The 22,207-nt window shown below is 33.0% G+C and overlaps 2 protein-coding genes across 2 annotated transcripts in view; one reads left to right on the plus strand and one right to left on the minus strand.

Annotated features, from left to right (window-relative positions):
• pyd (zonula occludens-like protein polychaetoid) overlaps positions 1 to 22,207 on the plus strand; it is a 242,934-nt gene that overhangs the window by 56,195 nt on the left and 164,532 nt on the right.
• Positions 3,588 to 5,509, minus strand: LOC140448610 (uncharacterized). Its single transcript, XM_072541704.1, has 3 exons — positions 5,346 to 5,509; positions 5,099 to 5,289; positions 3,588 to 5,043 (listed from the first exon to the last, which is right to left on the minus strand). The coding sequence occupies exons 1-3, from the start codon at positions 5,456 to 5,458 to the stop codon at positions 4,901 to 4,903; spliced, it is 447 nt and encodes a 148-aa protein (XP_072397805.1). The 5' UTR covers positions 5,459 to 5,509; the 3' UTR covers positions 3,588 to 4,900.

Below are 22,207 nucleotides of genomic sequence, written 5' to 3' on the forward strand. Positions count from 1 at the left end.
ACCCAGAAATGAGTCGAAGTACGTTATGGAAACTTTTAAAAGAAATAGGCTTCCGCTGGAAAAAGAATCCCAGAAAGTCTATTTTATTAGAAAGAAGCGATATTATCATATGGAGAAGACATTTTCTAAGAACCATAAAGGAAATGAGAAACCAAAAAAGAAAAATATTTTATCTTGATGAAACATGGATCAACGAGGGTCATACACCAAATAAATTTTGGCAGGATGAAACTGTTACAAGTCAAAGGCACGCTTTGTAAATAACTTGTCTACTGGTTTAAACCCACCATCAGGAAAGGGACGCAGGCTAATAATAGTACACATTGGCAGTTCAGTCGGTTTTGTTGAAGGTGGTTTATTAACTTTTGAATCAACTCGTACCGGTGACTTGCAGAATTGGCTGAGTTCAAAAAATATTACGTACCATCCCGGATCTATAAGAAAGGAACTTTATTCGTTGTGTGCCCTTCATAAAGAAAAATTTAAAAAATACGAAATTGATGAAATTGCCAAAAATCGTGGAATGACAGTACTTAGATCCCCACCATATCATTGTGAATTAAACCCGATTGAACTGGTATGGGCACAGATAAAGAGTGAAGTTTCAAGAAAAAATACCACTTTTAAAATTCATGATGTTAAACAGTTGTTTTTGGAGGCCGTAAATAATGTAAAACCTGAAAACTGGGAAAAGGCAGTAAATCACACTATTAAAGAAGAGGAAAAAATGTGGAAGCTGGACAATATTACTGATAAAATGATCGAGCCAGTTATTATAAATCTAGGTTCTGAAAGTTCATCTTCTGAATCTGATTTGGATTTGTAACAAGTAGCTGTAAGTTTTATATTAATATTTTTATTCATCTATTTAACATACCTTAGACGGTTTTAAAAACTCTTTTTCTCTTTTGTAATTTTTAAAAATTAAAAAAAATGTGAATTTTTTAAAACCCTTTTTAATGTAGGCCAGTCAGTTCTAATATAGTGTGTGATAAAAGAGGTCACTTTTGTTTACATACACATAACACTTTATAACACTGAAATAATTCATTTATTTTTTACAATTATTCAAAGTAATTTTTCAATGAATCTTGAGGACGCCCATGGAGTGGTCGGAGCTACCAGTTAAAATTATGCTAATTACTCTCTCGTTCATAAAAATAAACTATAAATAAGAAAAAAAATATTTTCTTAAATTTAAGAAAGGAAAAGTTTTTACAAATTTAAGAAACATTATTTCATTTTGAATTTTCTCTTCATGAAGTAGGCAGGCACTCGATCAAAGAAGCATGTATATGAAATAAGATTTTATAGTTACGTATAAATTCCCAAATCTGCCAAAGATAATCCCTAATTCGGCACAGGGCTCGAATCATCCTTAATCCACCTTAGTTATCAATAGTCCGCCTCAGCCCTGCTTAGTTCGCCAGAAGGCACAGCAAATTGAAGTCACTGTTTCTTTCCCATTCTAAGATTGACAAACATAAAATTGTAAGACCCATCCATAGTACTGAAGACAAACAAAGTAGTCCAGTATTTGAAAGGAAAGATCACTATTTTTTCATTCTGTAAAGAAGTGAAAGAAGAAGTTGTTAATGTCCTATCTATATTGAAACCGGTAGAACATAACTTAAGTAAGAACATGTAAGTAGAACATAAAAAATTATTACAATTCATCTGACGAACTTATTCGGGAAAGCACTTCGTGTAATTCGTTCTGTAATCAGAAACAGAAAGGGATGCGCTCTTTCCGCGAAACTATGCCAACGCCTCAATCGACCAATAGAAAAAAGAGGTTCTATAAGACGCTTGTGTCATCTCTAGAAAGTCGACGATCAAAACAAATTTAATGACCAGAACATTCTTTTCAGACTGAATAAGTTATACAGAGTGCGCATAAAAATTACGGCGTTCTAAATTAAATGAAAATAAAGTAGAATTGTAGGTTGTTTGGATCGTTACAATCTCGAGTTCGTATTTTTGAAGATAGCTATATAATATTTTTGGAAATGACTGTAGATGCGAATCAGTTTGATCTAATAAACATCCTCAGCATATTATGGCCATTGGCGTATTTTCACGCATGTCTTTTGGTGCCGGAATGTTATTTTTCAAGTGCTTTATAATAAGGTCTACTGTTTTCTTACTAATGCCATTTAATGAACAAAAATCATCTCTACAATCCCTGTCTAAAGACTTTTATATTGTATTCAAAGGAAAAGGAACGTTTTAGTCCTCCACTCGATGTATTTTCACTGTCTTATAACTATTTGTCCCCCTAGAAACATGTCCAGTTTTTGTTTGTTACCAGTGCTATGAAAGATTGTCAAAATAGCAAATGTCGTTTCTTTTTTTTTAATATTTTAATTTATAGTTACAGTTTTACCCAGTTTGCCTTTCCCCTTTTACATGTTTATTTTTGTTTTTAATGACGATGTAAGGTTTTCCTTCAGCTCTCCCTTGCTTAGCAATATTTATCTTTCACTTACTTTCATCCCATGCTCGCTTTTTGACAACTTGTTTTTTCGCAACTTGTTTTTTTTTGTTCACCGTCGTCACATTATACTAGCGATGAAATTTCAGCACCTGAATTAAACAGAGAAAATCGTATAACACTAGGTCTAGGGTCAAGTATTGGTAGTTTTGCTACAAGTCATTTTATAAATACTATATTCTTCTACAAACTATAAATTTCACAAAGTAATAACGTAAACGTGAAGCTTTTCACATATTACACATGTTTTGCAGGTATAAAATAAATTCCGTGCCAAAACGAGAAGGCTCCGGAGCTATTCTCATTTTGCACCTAATCCAAAAAGGAGATAACTGTGTACAGTAATACCTCGACTTACGCTACCCCGACTTACGCGAATCCAGAGTTACACGATTTTCAAATCTTGTCGATTCGTCATCTTAGTGCCATACAATCGTCCGATTATCGATTAGATAGAATTACTGCCCACACATTATTGCTCATCCAAAGCACAGTATATTGCTTATAAAGAATCAGTAGGTTCACTCTGCCGCCAGTCCTTTGTTCTTCATGTTCCATTTTTTTCACGCGCATTACTTCCACGCGCAGATAAATTCCAGTTTTTGATACACTGCTTAATATAATTTTTAATACACTGCTCGAAAATAAATAGGAAAAAAGTGACTTGTGGCGAAATAAAATTTAATTAGATTTTCGGAATAATGAATACTTTCCTAAATTTAGCGTTTTCGACAATTATTAATAGTTTCCCAAAATAATTATTACTGTTTGTCCTTCAAAATGTATTATGTTGAATCCATCAGTTTTGATTAATCGAATATTAATTTTTTGTATTCATTAGAAAATCACACTGTATTCACTGTTACTGGTGAGAAATCTCATAAAACGAAGAGCTAATGAGGAAACTAATTTCTATAGATGAAAAAATAATAATACATTCGAATTATAAATTATATTTTGAAAATTTGAATTTTACAATACCAGTTATAATAAAAATAGGATTATAAAAACACAAGTAGCGAACTATGAATACAAGTTAGAATAGAATATATGTAGTTTCACAATCACAACTTAATTAATAACTTAATTAATAACAAAATAATGAAATGAAAAAAGTCATATAGCCTAAAGATCCCACTGTAGGATCACTACGTTCATAACGTAGTTAGTCAAACTCATATTTTTACGTACATTTAAAATTGGAAGAATCTATCTATATAAAAGGCTAGGATGAAAAGTCACACTGTTTATTCAGTAAGGTAACTACGCCACCTAGAAAAGAAATCTGAACTACCAACATCTACCAAAATTAAATGTAATTAATTAAAAGCTGTAAAAACGCTGTTGAGGCAGAAAAAATACACTTTCGACATTGGAGCGTGTGATACGTTAAATGAAAGGGCACTACACAGTATCTTCAATATTGATGAACGTATAGCGACATACGAGATATGATAGGGTACTATGAATAAAAATAGATTTACCATAAGACAAATTTTGATTTTTTGACTTAAAGAAGGCCTCAGGTTCAGTACAAAATAAACAACTGATTGAATCCTAACATGCGACATGGCAAATGAAAGGGGAGGATATAATGAATATATTCAGATAGAAAAAATAAACAAGGCGACTATTAAAAGGGCACTACGCAGTATCTTCAATATTAATGAACGTATAACGACATACGAGATATGATAGGGTACTATGAATAAAAATAGATTTACCATATGACAAATTTTGATTTTTTGACTTAAAGAAGGCCTCAGGTTAGGTACAAAATAAACAACTGATTGAATCCTAACATGCGACATGGCAAATGAAAGGGGAGGATATAACGAATATATTCAGATAGAAAAAATAAACAAGGCGACTATTAAAAGGGCACTACACAGTAAATTCAATATTAATGAACGTATAACGACATACGAGATATGATAGGGTACTATGAATAAAAATAGATTTACCATATGACAAATTTTGATTTTTTGACTTAAAGAAGGCCTCAGGTTAGGTACAAAATAAACAACTGATTGAATCCTAACATGCGACATGGCAAATGAAAGGGGAGGATATAACGAATATATTCAGATAGAAAAAATAAACAAGGCGACTATTAAAAGGGCACTACACAGTAAATTCAATATTAATGAACGTATAACGACATACGAGATATGATAGGGTACTATGAATAAAAATAGATTTACCATATGACAAATTTGCCATTACAGCTTAGTAAGACCCATCTAGATTTTTGAAGTAACTTCATAAAAACAGCACATAAACAATTAAAACGTTAGACTCCAATTTCAAGCATTAAGCTTAGGAAGAGGCTGTATGAAATCTACCCAGACAAATGCTCTATTAGCCAAAATAGATGAATTATTTCTAGAGTTTAGATTTAGACAGTTATCTACCAAATTCATGGCCAAAACTTACAATTTCCCACAAATATCCAACAATTAGTTTTAAAAATATATGCATACCTTCAATTCTATATGTCAATGATTCCGGAGTACTCGCAAATGTTTGTAACTTCTCCACAGGTGTGCCTACAAAATTACAAAAATGAGTTCTCTCATTATTCACCTGAAAGAAAGAACATACCTTGAACTGGAATGTTTAATCTCACAAGATGAATAGATGGTTTTGCGTTTTTTTTCAACCTGCTTTTAAGCATTCCTGCAAAGGCAGGTTCCTCAAAATGTAAACTGCATATTCTAAAGTGATCATAACAATATTGAGCACTGTACATGGCAAGTTTTTCACATTGAACAATTTTCTTCCATTCTGCAAACCTAAAAATACAACACCGATGAGGTCAATTATATTAAATAGAGAATTTAGTTCTTACCGATTTTCATCCTTGGGAAACCTGAAGAAACTCAAGTTCAAGTTGTTATGGTCCCTGGAATTTTTTCTACATACACAGCAATAATAAACACTTGTTTTAGCTGAATTCATCATAATCCGTCGTTTAAAATAATAAAACCACTTAGAAAACTGGAGAAATATCACAGTAATATATATTAAAAACGAAATAAACTTATAAAACCAACTAAATAACAACAAATAAATGAAATTTATATATAAATTACTGAAATAACTGTAATTTCTAGTTTCACAGCATAAACACAAACACGTGTTTGGGTAAAATCAATGTTGAGAATGAAATCAATAATTATTTGAGAATATATTAAGTCAATTAGGCAATATGATTTTTCAAACTTTAGAAGTGTGTATAGTGGCTATGTAAAGAATTTTACCATTTATGAAATTTATTTTCCTCTTTTTGAAGAACTTCTATAATAATTATTTTATTATAAATTTGAAATATTCTTTGAAACTGATGGAATATTTTAAATCTTGCAACAGCGGCATTTTTCGCCAAATCTATTGCGCATATCTTCCAGGAGTGGATTCGAAATTGGAACCGTGAAAATGCGAGAGTGAACTTACTGATTCTTTTTAAGCAATATACTGTGTCCAAAGTACATGTTTTGACTTTTCGCACGAAATCAGCACATTTATTTTGTATTAGGTATTTATTATCAACAGTTTTGTCGACGGAGTGGGTGTTTGTTACTTTTATAGCGGGATTTTTATTTTTTATCTACTGAAGACTTGAAAGAGCAATGATGTCATCCAAACGAAGTAAAACTGATCCTTCTGTAGCAAATATGAAAAGAAAAACGTTATCTTTGGAATGTAAACTTAACGTAATTACAGATTTTGAATCAAAAATGAAATTCTGTGAACTATGAAAGAAGTTTGATCTATTAGAATCAACGGTCAGAACAATTATAAAGGGCAAGGAAAAAATTCTCGAAGCTGTGAAAAGTGTATAATCTTTAAATTCCATCATCGTACGTAAACGTTATGGTATTATCGCCGAAATGGAGACAATGTTAAAATTATGGTGTGATAATGAGGTAAATGTGAAAAATTGTCCTATTGATCAGAATACAGTGTGCTCCCAAGCTAAGCTAATTTTTGAGAGATTGAAAGAGGACGCTGGAGAAATCGCTAGGGATGAACAGTTTAAAGCTAGTAACGGTTGGTTCAACCGATTCAAAAGTCGCTGTAATTGGCATAGCATTGCAAAAAGCGGAGAAGCGGCAAATGCTGATAAAGAGGCTGCGTCTTGTTATCCACAGAAATTGAAAGCCATAATAGATAAATGTGACTACACCAAACAAACCCTATTCAATGTAGATGAGACTGGCCTGTTTTGGAAGAAGATGCCTAAGGGAACTTTCATCGCACGTGACGGGAAAACCTTTCCAGGTTTTAAGGCTGCCAAAGATCGATTGACAGTGATGGTGGGGTCAAATGCAGCTGGTGATTGCAAGTTAAAACCGCTCTTAGTTTATCGCTCAGAAAATCCAAGAGCACTAAAAAATAAATATAAATCTGGCTTGTCTGTAATTTAGACGTCTAATCGTAAAACTTGAGTGACAGCTTTCCTTTTTGAGGATTGGTTAGGTCATCATTTCATACCTGAAGTCGAAAGTTATTGTCAATCTGAACAAATTCCATTTAAAGTAATGCTAATTATCGACAACGCTCCTGATCATCCGCCTGCAAGTTTAACTAGTTTTAAACCAACACGTGTGAAAGTTCAATTTTTGCCTCTTAATACAACCAGTTTACTTCAGCCGATGGATCAGGGAGTCATTAAAACATTCATAGTTTATTACACCAGACGATCATTTGCACATCTCCATGAAGTTATAAGAGAAAACGACAAGCTCTCTGTTAAAGACTTTTGGAGACAATTCAACGTGTTAGATGCAGTGACAATCTTGGAATGAAGTTACACAAAAAACGTTGAATGGCGCCTGGAAAAACTGTGTCCTTTTTTTTTCATCACTGACACTGAAATGGAATTGATGCCCGAGCATGATGAAGTTAGTAATGTTATTAAAGAAGTTGTTGATATCGCCCTGCAAATAAATTTAGAAGTTGATAGTGATAACGTTGAAGAACTGTTGAATTCCCACGATGAGGAGCTAACAATAGATGACTTCATAGAAATGCCCGAGGGAGAACAAGACATTGAAGAGCTTGAGTGTTTGGATCCAGTTCAATCTGAGGATCAAATGACGATTTAAAACTTGACTGAAGGCCTCAGTTTAATTGAAAAGGGATTAAACATTTTATAAAATATAGACCACAACGAAGAGCGCATTCCATCTACTTAAGAAAGAGTTCTCTCCTTTTTGCAACGGTGTCTTCAATTGTCTCGGTCATATTTTTAATTAGTGATATAGCTTGTGCCGTTTACCACATTTCAGGTGTTTTAGATTCCAACCAATATTGATTGTATGAGATGTGCGTAGCATTCTTAAGTGATATACCCGTTTTTTTAATCAATGCATTTTTAACTTGTTGATTCCAATGTCGTAATCTTTTCCTGCCTCTTTATCTTTTTCTTACATAGTGTTTTATAAGCTTTTTCACAACATGTTTTTAAATTCTTCCAATATCCAATTATTTTTACGCATATACATAATACCTAATATGCAATTGCATTTTAATACAGAAGTTGATTTTGTATCTCCTCTCTCTATCTCTCTTTTTTCGTATATGCTGCGTTTTTTTCGTTTTAAAAAGTTTATTAACGTCGAGATATTGCTTTTCCGTTTTATTGCAGATTGTATTAAATTCGAATTAGGCAGTGAATTCAAACACAAATACTTCATCGTTTTAATAATGTAATTTTAGCTTTACCGTTCTTGACCAGCCTTCGAATCTTTTGCGCTTTATGACTTCCGCAACTCCGGTTAAAGTTATTTGAAAAAATTACTACATTACCTCATCTGGTCTGTTATATAGCTTTAAAGTCAATAAATCGCTAAAGCTATTAAACCCCGAGTGAGAATGTTTTCGCAAGACACGAAAGAAATAGGGAAAGAAGTAGCATATGTTCATTGTGTCTCTCAACTTTCGACAACTACATATTTAACAGACACATTGATCGATAAAAAGAGCATTTGGTCAAAAATTTTATCTATCTTTTCTTGGCGCCGGAAAACCTATGAAAATGTAAAGTAAAATACGAAGCTCAATAAAAAACTAATAGTATATGACACATTAATTTCAATTAATGATAAAAATTGAAAAACACTACCAGAATGTAACCAAAAAAAGAAGATCAGGTTGCATGGATGGGAGCTATATTTGTGTAACGATAAAAAAAGCTTAATATGGACAATGAGTGACTTTAAGTGATAATAAACCGATCGCACACAGTAACATTACGAAGGCCTCGTTGTTCAGTCTCGGGAGCGTCATTGGGGTGGGTAAGGATGTGAATACTAGATAGATAATAGGTAGATAACAGATAGATTACAGTTTGATCAAAAAAACTAAGAAATACTGAATACGGTTAAATTGCAAAGATGAGCACACCAATCAATCTTAATTAGGAGTCAAATTCATTATAAAACAACCCTTCATCATCATCATTATTCTAGCTTTACAACCCTGCGTGGGTCTTAGCCTTCTCAAGAATTTCTCTCCAGTCGTCCCTATCCATCGCCGTTCTTCACCAAGCACGTATTCTCATATTTCTCATGTCTTCATCGATGTTATCAAGGAACCTTGTTCAAGGTCTTCCTCTTCTTCTCTGACCAATGGGTCTATCAAGGAGCGTTTTTCTAGCTGGGTTTGTTCTATCCGCCTTATATGCCCTATCCACCTCAGACGTCCTATCTTAATATTATTTACGATATCTGGTTTCTGGTATATTCTATAAAGTTCGAAACTATATCGTGTTCTCCACACTTCATTACGATTCACTGCTCCATAGATTCGCCTTAGTAGTTTTCTTTCGAAACACCCTAACATGTTTTCATTACTTTTTGTTAAAGTTTAGGTCTCTGGACAGACACGTTTACACGTATCCAGTATCTGGCACCAGTTCCTACTTGGTGAAGTCAGTTTTGTCGTCAGTGTCGTTTTATTTTTGCAAAAATGTACGAAGGCGACTGAAAAGATGTGTTTACACGTATCTACGACCCCTGACGCGGAGTTAGGGGGGAAGTGGGCGAGGGCCATTGGCGTGAAAAATAGACCAGCTCTCTATTCGAGACAGTGCTGGACTGGCGCAAAAAAGTGTTTACATGATGCCACTACCATGCCAGCTCAGTCGTGCCAGTGCGACGGGCACTGCCTGAATTTTCGAAGAGCTTTATTTCACTCGGTGTTTCATCCGGTCTGTCGCTTTTCTGGCCTTTGCTAGTCATATTACTCCTTAGATTAAAGAAACGGTTTCGTTAATCTAAGTATTACTCGTTCAATTTCGTCCATAGTTATGTCAGGTCCTGTCACTACTTCTTTAATTTCAATATCGTTCATTTCATCATTAAATAGTTTCTCAATATACTCGTTCCATCTGTCTTATTTTATCAAAATAAAGCCGGAGATACACATGCCTGTTACTAGCACAATGGCATACCAGTACCGAGCAAGCTCCAGCTACTGTCCCCAAACTGGCATGCTAGCTAATCGCAAAGAATTTAACTTTTCTTGCTAGTAGCATGCTGAGAGATGCAAGGCGCATGCGTGGGGAGTGTTACTGGCATGTGTGAACGCGCGCTACCGCTTCGGGCGGGCATGCCATGAGCTACAGAGAATTGTCAGATTTGTTGTGTTGGTGATAAAAATTAATCGTTTTATTTTTAAACTTGTTAATTTAAAAAATGTTTCGTTGTGATGAAAAAAGACCATTAAATTTATTGTTATATATGGAGAATTGGAGTGTCTTTGGAATTCTAAATCATCTCCATACAAAAATAAAATAGCCCGTGACAATGCTTACACACCCAAATCCCAATGTTTTTTCTTTTTTTGAGTTCCGCTTCGGATTTATTATTAAATTTATAACAATATCCGTGGTCATCAGCAATATTTGCTTGTTTAATTCATTCCGAATACCTTCCATGGATCCCCTTTTTTGTTGGAAACTCAAAAACTTTTAATTACAAAACAAGTACTATAGTTTCAGGTGAAAACCACTTGATTGTTTACTAGCACTGGCATGTATAAAAACCTGCTTTTTCGCCTTGCCAGTATAGGCAAGCGAGCTACTGGCATCCCAATTACTAGCAAATGTGTTTTGTGCTTGCCAGTTACTGGCCTATGCCAGCAACTGGCATGCCAGCTTCTTTTCCAATTTACTGGCATGTGTGTACCCGGCTTAAGTGATAATCAGTTTGCCGTCTCTATCAACGATGTTATTTGTATGTTTTTTTTGTAGTGACCTGTTACTTGTATATTAAATGTATCATGTTTTTCCTGTAACTCTTTAATTTCCAAACATTTGTTTTCGAAGTATGTTTCTTTTGCAACTCGTATTTTATTTGTCCTTATCTCTTTAGTAATTCGTTTATGTATTTCAACGTTTTGATTCTTAAATTTGTGTTTTTTGTCCACTAGATTAAAAATTTCATCGTTCATTCTATTGTTGGTGCTTTTTCTGGTTGTTACCTTTCAAATTGTAGTTAAGGTGCTTCTAATCCTTTTGATTTGGTTCCAGTGACCCTCCATGGATTCTTGTTGTTTATTATTCTCAAAATTGCTTTCTAAATTGTTTGCAATCACCTGACTGTTGTTTCTAATAAAATTCATATACAGTTTGTTAGAAGATCGCTGTTTCATCCGTTTAAGCTTTAATTTTAATTCGGCGAACAACAGATTAAATATCGGCAACAGAAAAAGTTTTTACAGATTTTACAGCATTTCTGTAACGCTCACTCTCACTGATGGTTATGTAGTCAATTTGGTTTCGTACGATATTACTTACGAGAAATATAATATCTGCTAGAGATTTCCACGTATATAATGAGTTAGGATATATTGCAATCTCTTGTCAAATTAATATAATTTGAATATCTGCTTCATTCGTCAAAGTTATGGTGCAATTGACACTCTAACATAAATAATAACGTGTATAAATGTGGATGGGAGTGTCACTGAATGCGAATAATACAGCCGTGAGTGTATGTGTTCGTATTTGTAATACATATTTGCAAAGTGCATACGCTGAAAATAAGAATCGTTAATATGATTCCTTTTTCCTTTTTCGTGTTAGTATAAATGTTGTATTACTCATTAGTTTTAATTTTATTAAGAGATCATTACGTTACATAGAATAATGAGTAAATATAGAAAAAACGCAGGAATTTTATGTTAAACTAAATTGAAAAGAAAACTAAAACCAAAGTATAAACTCTACAAATATAATATAAATTCTAAAATATTTATTAACTGAAGTAAATCAAGTAACTCAAAATGATGCCAGAGGGTGGTCTGAATAGTAACCTGTCTTGAAAAATAAAAAACAAACAAACAAACCTTTTGTATTTTGAGAACGATTTCCGAAGTGGAAATTGAAACGTCAATAAACGTACTTTAACCTTTAATTGTGGCTTATTCCCATTTAAATAGTAATTATCTCTTAGTTCGAACTGAATTTTTAATTTATGATCCATCTCTTTAGAATTGAGAATTCATAATCCGAGGAGGTCAAATCAGGAGAATAAGCGGGATGAGAAATCAATTCGAAGCCCAACTGATGAATTTTTGCCATTGTCTTTCACTGAGTTCCTGCTTCAATTTGTCCAATAATCAATAATCCGCAATGAGATTATGATGATCTTAATAATTCTTAACAATAGGCTATTGACAGTTTTACATATTTCAACATAGTCAATTAAAATTTTGTCTTTACAACCCCCAAATAGAGTTGCCATAACCTTTCCGACCGATTGAGCCACTCTTGGCCGCTGCAGAGCAGTTTTACCGGCTTCATTATACTACAATGCGTTCATTCTGTTCTCTGGTTTGTAGTAGTTGGTCCAGGTGACATCAGCGGTTACCAATCGACGCCAAAAGATCGACGGATTGCGCTTCATAAGCACTGCTGGGAAGTGGTCTAGCACTAATTCTGTTGACCTCTTCCATCATTATGAGAATTACATTTTACATATGTATGTAAAAGCTAATCTTCGTTTAGGTACGATTTTTTCCGCTCAGAACTTTTGTAAATTCCAAAATTTGTGCTTGATTTCTGGGTGGCACTTTCCCTCTGGACGTGGACTATAATTTCAGTGATTTTTTAGATAGGCTTGTCTCTATTTTCAATAAGGCATTTCCTTTAATTACATTTAAGTCAAAACATCACAAACCCTGGACTACCAAATGTATCTGCATATCAGCCAAGAGTATGCGTTCACTGGTGTACATCATCAAGAAATTTACTATCAACGTCTTTGTCACTGAATATATCTCCAAGTACAGAAGAACCTACCTAAAACTTATCAAAACAGCTAAAAAATGTACTATCAAAATCGTCTGGGAAGCTCTAAAAATGTTGAAAGACAAACTTGGTCCATATTAAACGATCTTCGAAATAAAACTAACACAGCTCAAACATTTTGTCTTCCAAACCCTGAAAATCTAAATGAATACTTCGTTAATGTAAGTAAAACTACAACACCAACTAATTTGCCACAACAGGATCCTATTTTCTATCTCCCAAATTCAAAAAAGGTCTCGAAATCATTCTTTATAAGACCAGTTGATAAATCTGAACTAATTCAAACAATCAGTAGTATCAAAAGCAAATCTTCCTATAGTACTGATGGACTATCCATAAAATTTTTCTTAAATTTCTCAAAAAATGTGTTGGAAGTCCCGGTCTCAATGATTGCTTTGAAAAAGGTATATTTCCAGAGTGACTAAAGAGAGAGCCATTATTATTCCTCTTCATAAAAGTGGTGAAAAATCGAATGTCTGCAACTATAGACCTATTACCTTAATACCGGTCTTAGCCAAAATTATTGATAGACTTATAAAAGCCGGACTTATGTCCTTTCTCGTTGAAAACATTTTATCACAAAGTCAGTTAGGCTTTTTATCTAATAAATGTACCAGTGGGGCTGTTTTCTGTACGACATGAGGTCTATCAAGCACTAAACAATAATATTTACACTGCCACTGTTTGTTATGACTATGCCAAAGCTTTTGATTGTGTAAATCACGACATTTTGATAAAAAAACTGAATTTCTCTGGAATTCGAGGTATTTCTTTGAATTGGTTCCAATCTTACTTGAGAAATAGGGAACAACTACTTAGAGCAAATTATACTGACTCTAGTCGCAAAAGCATTGTATGTGGAGTACCACAAGGTTTAGTATTGGGTCCTCTACTTTTCCTTATCTTTATAAATGACATCACTAACTTAAAAATCAATGGAAAATGTTTTCTTTTTGCTGACGATACCAGTATCACCTGAAGGAACTCTAATATTGCAACTGTTCATGAAACTATAACTTCTGATCTACTTAAAATAAAAACCTGGTCTGACTCTAATTTACTCTCTTTTAATGTGGATAAGGTGCATTATTCTATAAAGGAGCTCTTCAACCCTTACTTCTTAATAACAGAAAGATCAGTATCGATTCTGTATAATTTCTTGGTATTTTTATAGACATCAACCTTAAATGGTCCCTTCATGTCGATTTATTAAGTAAGAAACTAGCCTCAGCCTGCTATGCACTAAGATCTGTTTCGAAGGAAATCAATTTAGCATCTTTCAACATAACATATTTTTTTTTTGTTTTAGTCATCTTCGATATGGTCTTCCTTTTTTGGGTTCTAGTACAGCTGCCCAATATGATGTTATAAAATTATAAAAAAGAGTAATACGGTATCTTTTTGCCCTTAGTAGAATAACACATTGCAGAAGCTACTTCAAAAATCATAGGATTTTAACTCTTCCCCCTTTATATATTTTAGAAACTGTTTGCTTAATTCGTACACCTACATGTTTTTACAGCAAGACCTAATTATGACTACTTCACCAGAATTTCAACCTTTGATGTGTATTTACCGATCCCGTCCAATACGTTAGTAAAGAAATCTATATTATATTCGACAAAAAAATTATACATACATATCCCTTTGCAACTTAAATCTACAACTTCTTTGAAGTTGTAGATTTAAGATAGACGTAAATTGACAAAAGCCTATCTATATGAAAGACCATATTATTCAGTGGAAGAGTTTCTTAACGAATAACTTAAGAAATTACAGAACGTTTAGGTACAAACAACTATAAGATATACCTAGAGTAGAGTATTTTTATATATTTGGGTATCACATGCAGCAACTTAAACTTGACTTTTTGTAACCTTTGTCCATAACATTGTACAATTTTCAGTGACAATAACGAATATTTGTATTCCATTCTATTATATTTTTCTATATTGGCAACTCTCTGCATGTATATATTTCTCTTAGAATACAAATTTACTACATCGTGCTTCTTTCGTCAGACTCCACATTTATTCTCCGATTATAATTTCGATGTAGGTACATCTTATAAATGCCATAAATATTAAATATCGCCAACGTACAACGTAGCTTCTATGCTGTAAACTTAAGTTTGTAAGTTGGATAAATTTAATCATAATAAGATCCAACAGTAACCGCCATCTATCAGACGGAGTTGTAGTACTTAAGTTCTTATAAAACAGACATGTTTGTGCCAACTCACCTGTATGGACACCTCTCATTCTAAAACTTTGTATCGTTTTGACTAAGGATTTTAATTTGATTTACATAAAATATACATTTTGTTTCTATAAGTTATTATCAAACTGTCCTTGGTAAGTGATTGTTTAGAAATTAGACGAACCAATTAAGAATAATGGTTAAAACTAATGGTGCTTAAATGTCTTTTTCGACAAATATTTGAATTATCAATAACAGCGGTTTGAAATTTACTTAAATGACCAATTTTGTAGCTACAACATTAGTATAACAATCTGATAGATATCTACACATTATGATGTGGTATTTCTGATTTTAATTGTTTCTGTATATAATTAACTTTTATGGATATTAATAAGTCCATTAAAATTCTAGCGTTTGTAGGTGAAATATTTTGTTTATGAATTAAAAATAATACACGCTACATGCAAAACAAATATTTTATTTGTTCACATTACGAAATTTGCACTACAAATCTGGAATCATTATCAGTTAAGGAAATGCAATACCTCGTCAATATAGCGTGTGCAACCAAAATATGGGCGTAAAAAGATCAATACTTCAAAACTTCTGGAAGAACCTCAACAGGATCTGATAATAATATGTATAGATCTAAAAAAGTAAATAAAATATAATAGTTTGTTAGTCAGCAACACTTTTTATGGAAGTGAAAAAATCATTTTGCCATTCACAGTATTATGTATAGATTAAAAAAAAAGAGAAAAAAATTGTTTCAAAGTTATCTGACGTTGGATATCACTATACAATACCAGAAAAAAATATAAAGGTATGAAATCAAGGCTTTGTGGGATAAAAAGAAAGAACTTGAAAAACTGAAGTAGAGAAAAACTTCGAAACTCTTAAACCAACTGAGAACCAAACTGTAGAAGAATATTTGGAAAATGTAATGGTGAACGTGAAATCAGCAATATTAAAGATTATTGGGTACAGTAAGCGAGAAGCAGAGAAATCTAGGATCATATATGCTGGTGTTTCAAGTGAAGAAATGCCATCAAAAAATAAAAAAACGTGATTTTAACATTCGAGAGATGAATACTGGGTCCTATAAATGAGAACAGTTCTTATTACAGTTTTATAGGAATCTTCCTTTCAGTTTCAATGGTATTTTTCTGTCACACAAACACCACTCGCTTTCTTCCACTCCATCCATCCCACCATAATCTTATTACTTTTCGCGATCATTTTACCATCTAAAATTATCTTGTTATTTGAAGTAACTCCATATTTAAATTAACATTCTTAATACCCTCATATATTCAGTTTTATCCACTCCTGACCAAAAAAGGATATACTTTTTAATTCTAATTTCCTTGGCCCTTCTTTTTTATTTCTCATAAATGCTATAATATCAACCGTATATTTTGATATTTAAACTTCTTTTTCAACAAATGTATTTTTGATGCCTTGTAATTTCCACGTAAAAACTCTCAGTGTCTTTTTTGTAGCCAAAAGTCGTCTTTTTCTTTACTGCTGGAGGCATGACTCAAGCCATATCTGAGGCCTGACTCTGGTTTTTTGAGCTATCACCAACTTTTATAGACGATGAGTTGCTAACTTATCGCTTTAATCCCCCAACTTGGAGGGTCAGATTCTTCTTTCGGTGTTTATTCCCTTAGCCGATACATTCCTCTCCCATCTTTCTTTAAATTCTTTAATTTCTCTTAAATTCGTATATCCTTTTGTCGCAAATTTATTTCAAATTAGTTTGCTGATACTTTTGCGTCTTGCTTGTACTTGATCATATTGTCATTCAAGATGCAAGCTACAGAAATGTTAAGCGAACGGGGAATCCCATGCTAGTGGTGAACAGTTTTAAATATAATTGCCAGAAGTTATTGTCTAAAGAATTGCAGCGATGCCAGGGTGCACACCGTGGATGTAAGTCGTATGTGAAAACGGAAACTTCCTCACCGTACACAATGCTCGACTTTGGTAGTGAGCACGCCCATGAGAGCAGCAGTCTGGAAACGGTAAACTGGCAAAAAAATCAACAATTCACTGAAGACAAAGGCCGTTGAAGACATTTGTGAGAATCCCAAGAAACTTTTTCACAAAGAAGTGAATAGTTCTGGCATTAAATCGCTTAAGCTTGTTGCTTACTTATGCTCTGCACCGCGAAGTGAAGCTTGGAGAAAGAGGTTGTTCTGAATTTTCTTCATATAGTTAAATATTCCCTACGCGTTTCTGTGCGATGCAACGCTCGGCACAGCGAAGAGAAGTATTGCACTAAAGAGCTGAGGTTTATGGAAGTCATGCTGAAACTTCTCTGAATTTCCTTCGTCATCGAATACTTTCGACGTGTCTCGTACTGATAAAATGTAACCACCTTCACTAATATCGCATTAATTTTTCAGGGGAAAATTCCAAAAGCATTCTCTAAATCCCGTCTTGCTCTACTTAATCTATAATTCAATATTTTTTTGTCCTCATTGCCTAATGTTTGTGTCCCAGGAAACGGTTTCTATAAATAACCATGAAGAGGGAAAGCTTCGTCTGCAACTATTACTTAGGGTAAACACTTACTTGGTGTTCACTTCTAAACAGCTACTCGATGTCCTTACCTCAAAAACTATCGTACAACACGTGTCTACACACCCATTTCAACGCCAAAGTACAACTGCCTTCGATTCCAAACCGAACAACGTACTGTACCTCCTCGTATATAAGCGAAAAACCGTGCACATATTGGCGCCCATTTCAAAAGTTCGCTACGCCGTGCTTCGCTTCGCTCTGCTTCTCCGCGCTTAAGTTAGCGACAACCTTTACTATGAATGATGTACATCTGATAAGGAACTGCATGTACTACAGTTGGAGGAAGGTGTTATCGAAACTACCAACAAGTGTGAAGGAAGTGCATCAAGGGTTAATACAATTGAAATAACGACCAATGAAGGAGAGTAGTTCTTGTTAAAGAACTTTAACAGTCTCCCATATATGTGTTAATACTAATTCCACAATCTTCACATACTCACCTGACTCCTTTTTTTATATATTATATACTCTGACCGGCAAAAAAAGTGGCCACCCTATAAATTTCCGAAACATAAAAATTCATTGAAAGTTTTATGCACTGTTTCAATTTGTTCACACAACATCGTTCGTTTTTCAAACACAAAAAAGGCCGTTACTGCTTGATTCCTTAGCAAAATTTATTTAATTAAAAGGTTACAAAAGAAAATAGTATAATTTCAAAATGATTAGTAATTGAAATTGGAAAAGTCTATTAACATTGAACAAAACATAAGCAAAGAGGAACTAAAGTCTATAAGAACTTTAAAAAATGACGACTCCATAATCATCCTACCAGCAGACAAGGAGAATGCAACTGTGGTAATGGATAGAATTCAATATGAAAACAAAATTAAAGATCTAATAATAAACGGACCTTATACAAAATTAACAAAGGATCCAACAAAGCCTTTGGGAAACAAAATATATAGAACTTTATTCAAGTTTAAAGATTGTTTACCCAGTTATCAGAGAAGATTAATTACACCTCATTACAGTAAGACCCCTCATTTTTAAGGAGTACCGAAAGTTCATAAAACGAATATACCACTTAGACCCATTTGTAGTACCATGAATTCTCCTTGTAGTGAACTATCAAAATTTTTATTAAATATTTTAAAACCAATTGCAAATAAAAATGACACATTTATAAAAAATACACAACATTTTTTAAATAAATTATCAAATATTGAATTTAATTCAAATAATACTTTAGTAAGTTTTGACATAAATAGTTTATTTACGAATGTGCCATTAGATAAGACTTTAAATATAGTCAGGACAAAATTAGAGAGTGATGATACATTGGCAACTAGAACAAGACTAAATATATCAGCTATAATGGAGTTAATAACATTATGTACTGATAATATATATTTTCAACTAAATAATGAATGCTATTTCAAAATGAATTACAAAGAATAAAAATTGCAAGTGAACTTGAACAAAATTGTTTAAAATCAGGTATTATGGCCTAAAACATTAATAACCGTTTGCATACGATTTGGAAGGCAAGTAATCGTCACGAAGCATGTTTGAAAGTTCTGCAAGATTCTTTGGCTGGCCTGGTTGACTTCTAACCCTACGATGAAGTTTATCCCAAAGATATTCGATGATATTCAGATCGGAGCTGCAGGCTGGCTATTCTAGAGTATTAATTCCTACTTCCCCCAATTAATTTGTCACGATTCTTGCAGTATGCGGCCGTGCATCATCATGCATAAATACGAACTTGTCACAAATAAATGGACCAAATGGAATGGCTGCTTCTGCCAAAACATCCTCTAAATACCGGTGAACATTCAGGGAACCCTTGATGAAAATAAGTTCAATTCGAGCTTCAAATGAAATTTTAGCTCAAACCATGACACCACCACCGCCAACATTTCTTCTCTGGGACACACAAGCTTGGGTATATCTTTCATTTTTCCGTCTTCAAACCCTCTCTCGGCCATCGCCAGACTTCGAACAGAACCTCGATTTATCAGTTAAGAGAATTCGGCTCCAATCCTGTATATCCCAGTATTGATGTTGTCGAGAAAAAATTAATCGATTCCTACAGTGTCTGAGTTGTAATTCGGGAACAATAGCCGGTCTTCTTGCCATTAGTCATCTTTCATTGAGGCGTCTTCTAACCGTTCTCTTACTTACATACAAATTTTGAACCTCCTGCAGACGGTAACTTGCGGCAATTGCAGTGAAATGGCGATTTCTTAAAAGTTCCACGACAATAAAACGATCGTCGACGTCAACCAAGTCGACGTGAGTATGTACCAGTCTATAAAGCGATGGAAAGCTCCTTGTACTGTAGTTTGTACTCCAGCTTCTTGTACTCGGAATAACGAAAGTTTCGAATACATAAACTTGACTTCTTCCGTCTTGTAGCAATGCAATAATTCGAGCAACATCTACTGTAGACAACACCAGATCTTATTTATTCACTTAGTTATAATCCACGTTTGAAAAGCTAAATTATTACTGTTTAATTAAATGTTTTCAACTTAGAAGATAAACAGCGACTACAGAAAATAACAACATAAACGTCAAAACTATCAAAAACAAGCATACATATTTGCAATAAATATTTAAATTGAGACACAATTATGAAACAGTGCATAAAACTTCCAATGAATTTTTATTTTCTGATATTTATAGGGTGGCCACTTTTTTTGCCGTTCAGTATATCGATCGTTCGGAAGAAAAGGGTTACAACTCGAAAAAACTACTTTGCGGGAGAAGAGTTTTAAGATTTTTTTCTGAGTTTTTTTTTATTACCTGATCATTAATTAATAAAACTTTGTGATTTTTATTTAAATAAGTAGGCTAAGTTGGGTTTAATTAAATGACATAATTGTGATTTTTCAAACTGTTTATTTATTGTTATAAAAAAATACATGCAACGGTTTTGAATTAAAAATTAGTAAATGTTTACAAGTTGTAACAATGTTAACTTAATTTATAATTATTCAATACATACCTGAAATCGTTAAAAGAATTAGATTAAAGCATTACAAATTATTGTAAAAATCAAAATAATATGGCGGTACGCATTTTTTCTTTTCGACTAATGATATCAAACCTGTTTTTTTGCCTCTGATATACCATGTTTCGTGGAATATGCGTTTTTTATTTTGATTTGTTCTATACTTCTACAGTTTTTCTCGAACTAATAATTTCCACTTGGCAGAAATCTGTATCTTCAAAAGAATTCTTATAAAATAATGTATTTGGATTGTTTTTTTTCTAATTTGATTTCCTTAAATGACGAAGTTTTTACATTTTTATTGATATTTACAAACAAGTCAGAAGTTAATTTTTTTAAATTCATAAAATCCTTAAAACAAAAGTTCGTTTACTTTATATGTTTTTCCGGTTTTTTTTTGTTTTTGCTGATCCCATAATGCAAGCATACTGATCAGGAGCGTAAATAGGGCTTGATTTTCTGTATAGTTTTATTGCCTTTTCTATTGTCGCGTGTACACTATCAACTTCATTTTGGCTATGGCCAGAAACAAGAAATTTATGGGTGATTGAACTTATATTTAATTTTAGTATTGCATAAATATAAAGAGCTATTATGAATTTGTTTTTGTTTTGGCCTGTACAGTTGTCGGAATAAAGTATTACATTTAAATCTTCTTCATTTTGATTGCTTATATTTTCTAGAAATTTAAAAAGACAGGAACCTACTTTATTCGCTCCCCTTTGTGCCTCACCCTCATGCCACATGAAGCAAGTACCTTGGTGGTTTTTAATATCATACAAAGTAAAATTTAGTACATTAAGCTTTGAAACATAATAGAAAGCTGCAGTATCTCCTACACGACAAGGCAAAACTGCCTGCAGATCAAAAACAATTACTTTAGTATTTTATGTAGTATTTCTGTCATTATCTTTTTCTTTGCGACTTAAATCCATTTCTTTCAAATGTTTCTGATATTTTTCTAAAATATTTTGCTGTTCAATAATAGAGGAATTTTTAAATTGCAAACAAAACACCTTTGTTAACTAAACTGGTTATTTTTGTTGAAAAACTATCAAAAGATTTTTTTATAATTAAAAAAACTTTGAATAAAGATACACAAAAAAATTAAATCATTTTATATCTGGATTTTCAACAAAAGCCTAGGTATTTAATATTTTTTTCATGCACGAAAATAGTTGCAGGTCTAAAATATTATCGTAAAAAATTACAAAAATATTAAGAAAAGTGATATATTTTGACATAACCCAAAGACTGTGAATAAACTTATCACAAAAGTTGAGTCAAAAGTGTAACATGTCCTAATTTTACAGTAACTATTTAAAAATCAATCAAGAAAACGCTACATTTTGACATAAAACATAGTATGTGAATAAATTAACTGAAAAAATTGGTTCAAAACAGTTACAAAACAAAATGTTGCGGCTTTGTTACAAACGCGAAATAGTTAATTTAATCGAAGATTGTAACATTCTGAGATGTATCTGTTTCGTTGTAAAATTTACATGCATTTACTACTTACTTTTTGCAACAATATCGAATGTATCTTCTTTCTCCTAAATATTTGAAACACTACACAACACTAACGGTGACAAACTGAGATACAACGATCTTGTACAAAATATTCTGCGAAAACTGCAAA

Source organism: Diabrotica undecimpunctata, chromosome 8, assembly GCF_040954645.1.
Source record: "Diabrotica undecimpunctata isolate CICGRU chromosome 8, icDiaUnde3, whole genome shotgun sequence".
Lineage (NCBI taxonomy): Eukaryota > Metazoa > Arthropoda > Insecta > Coleoptera > Chrysomelidae > Diabrotica > Diabrotica undecimpunctata.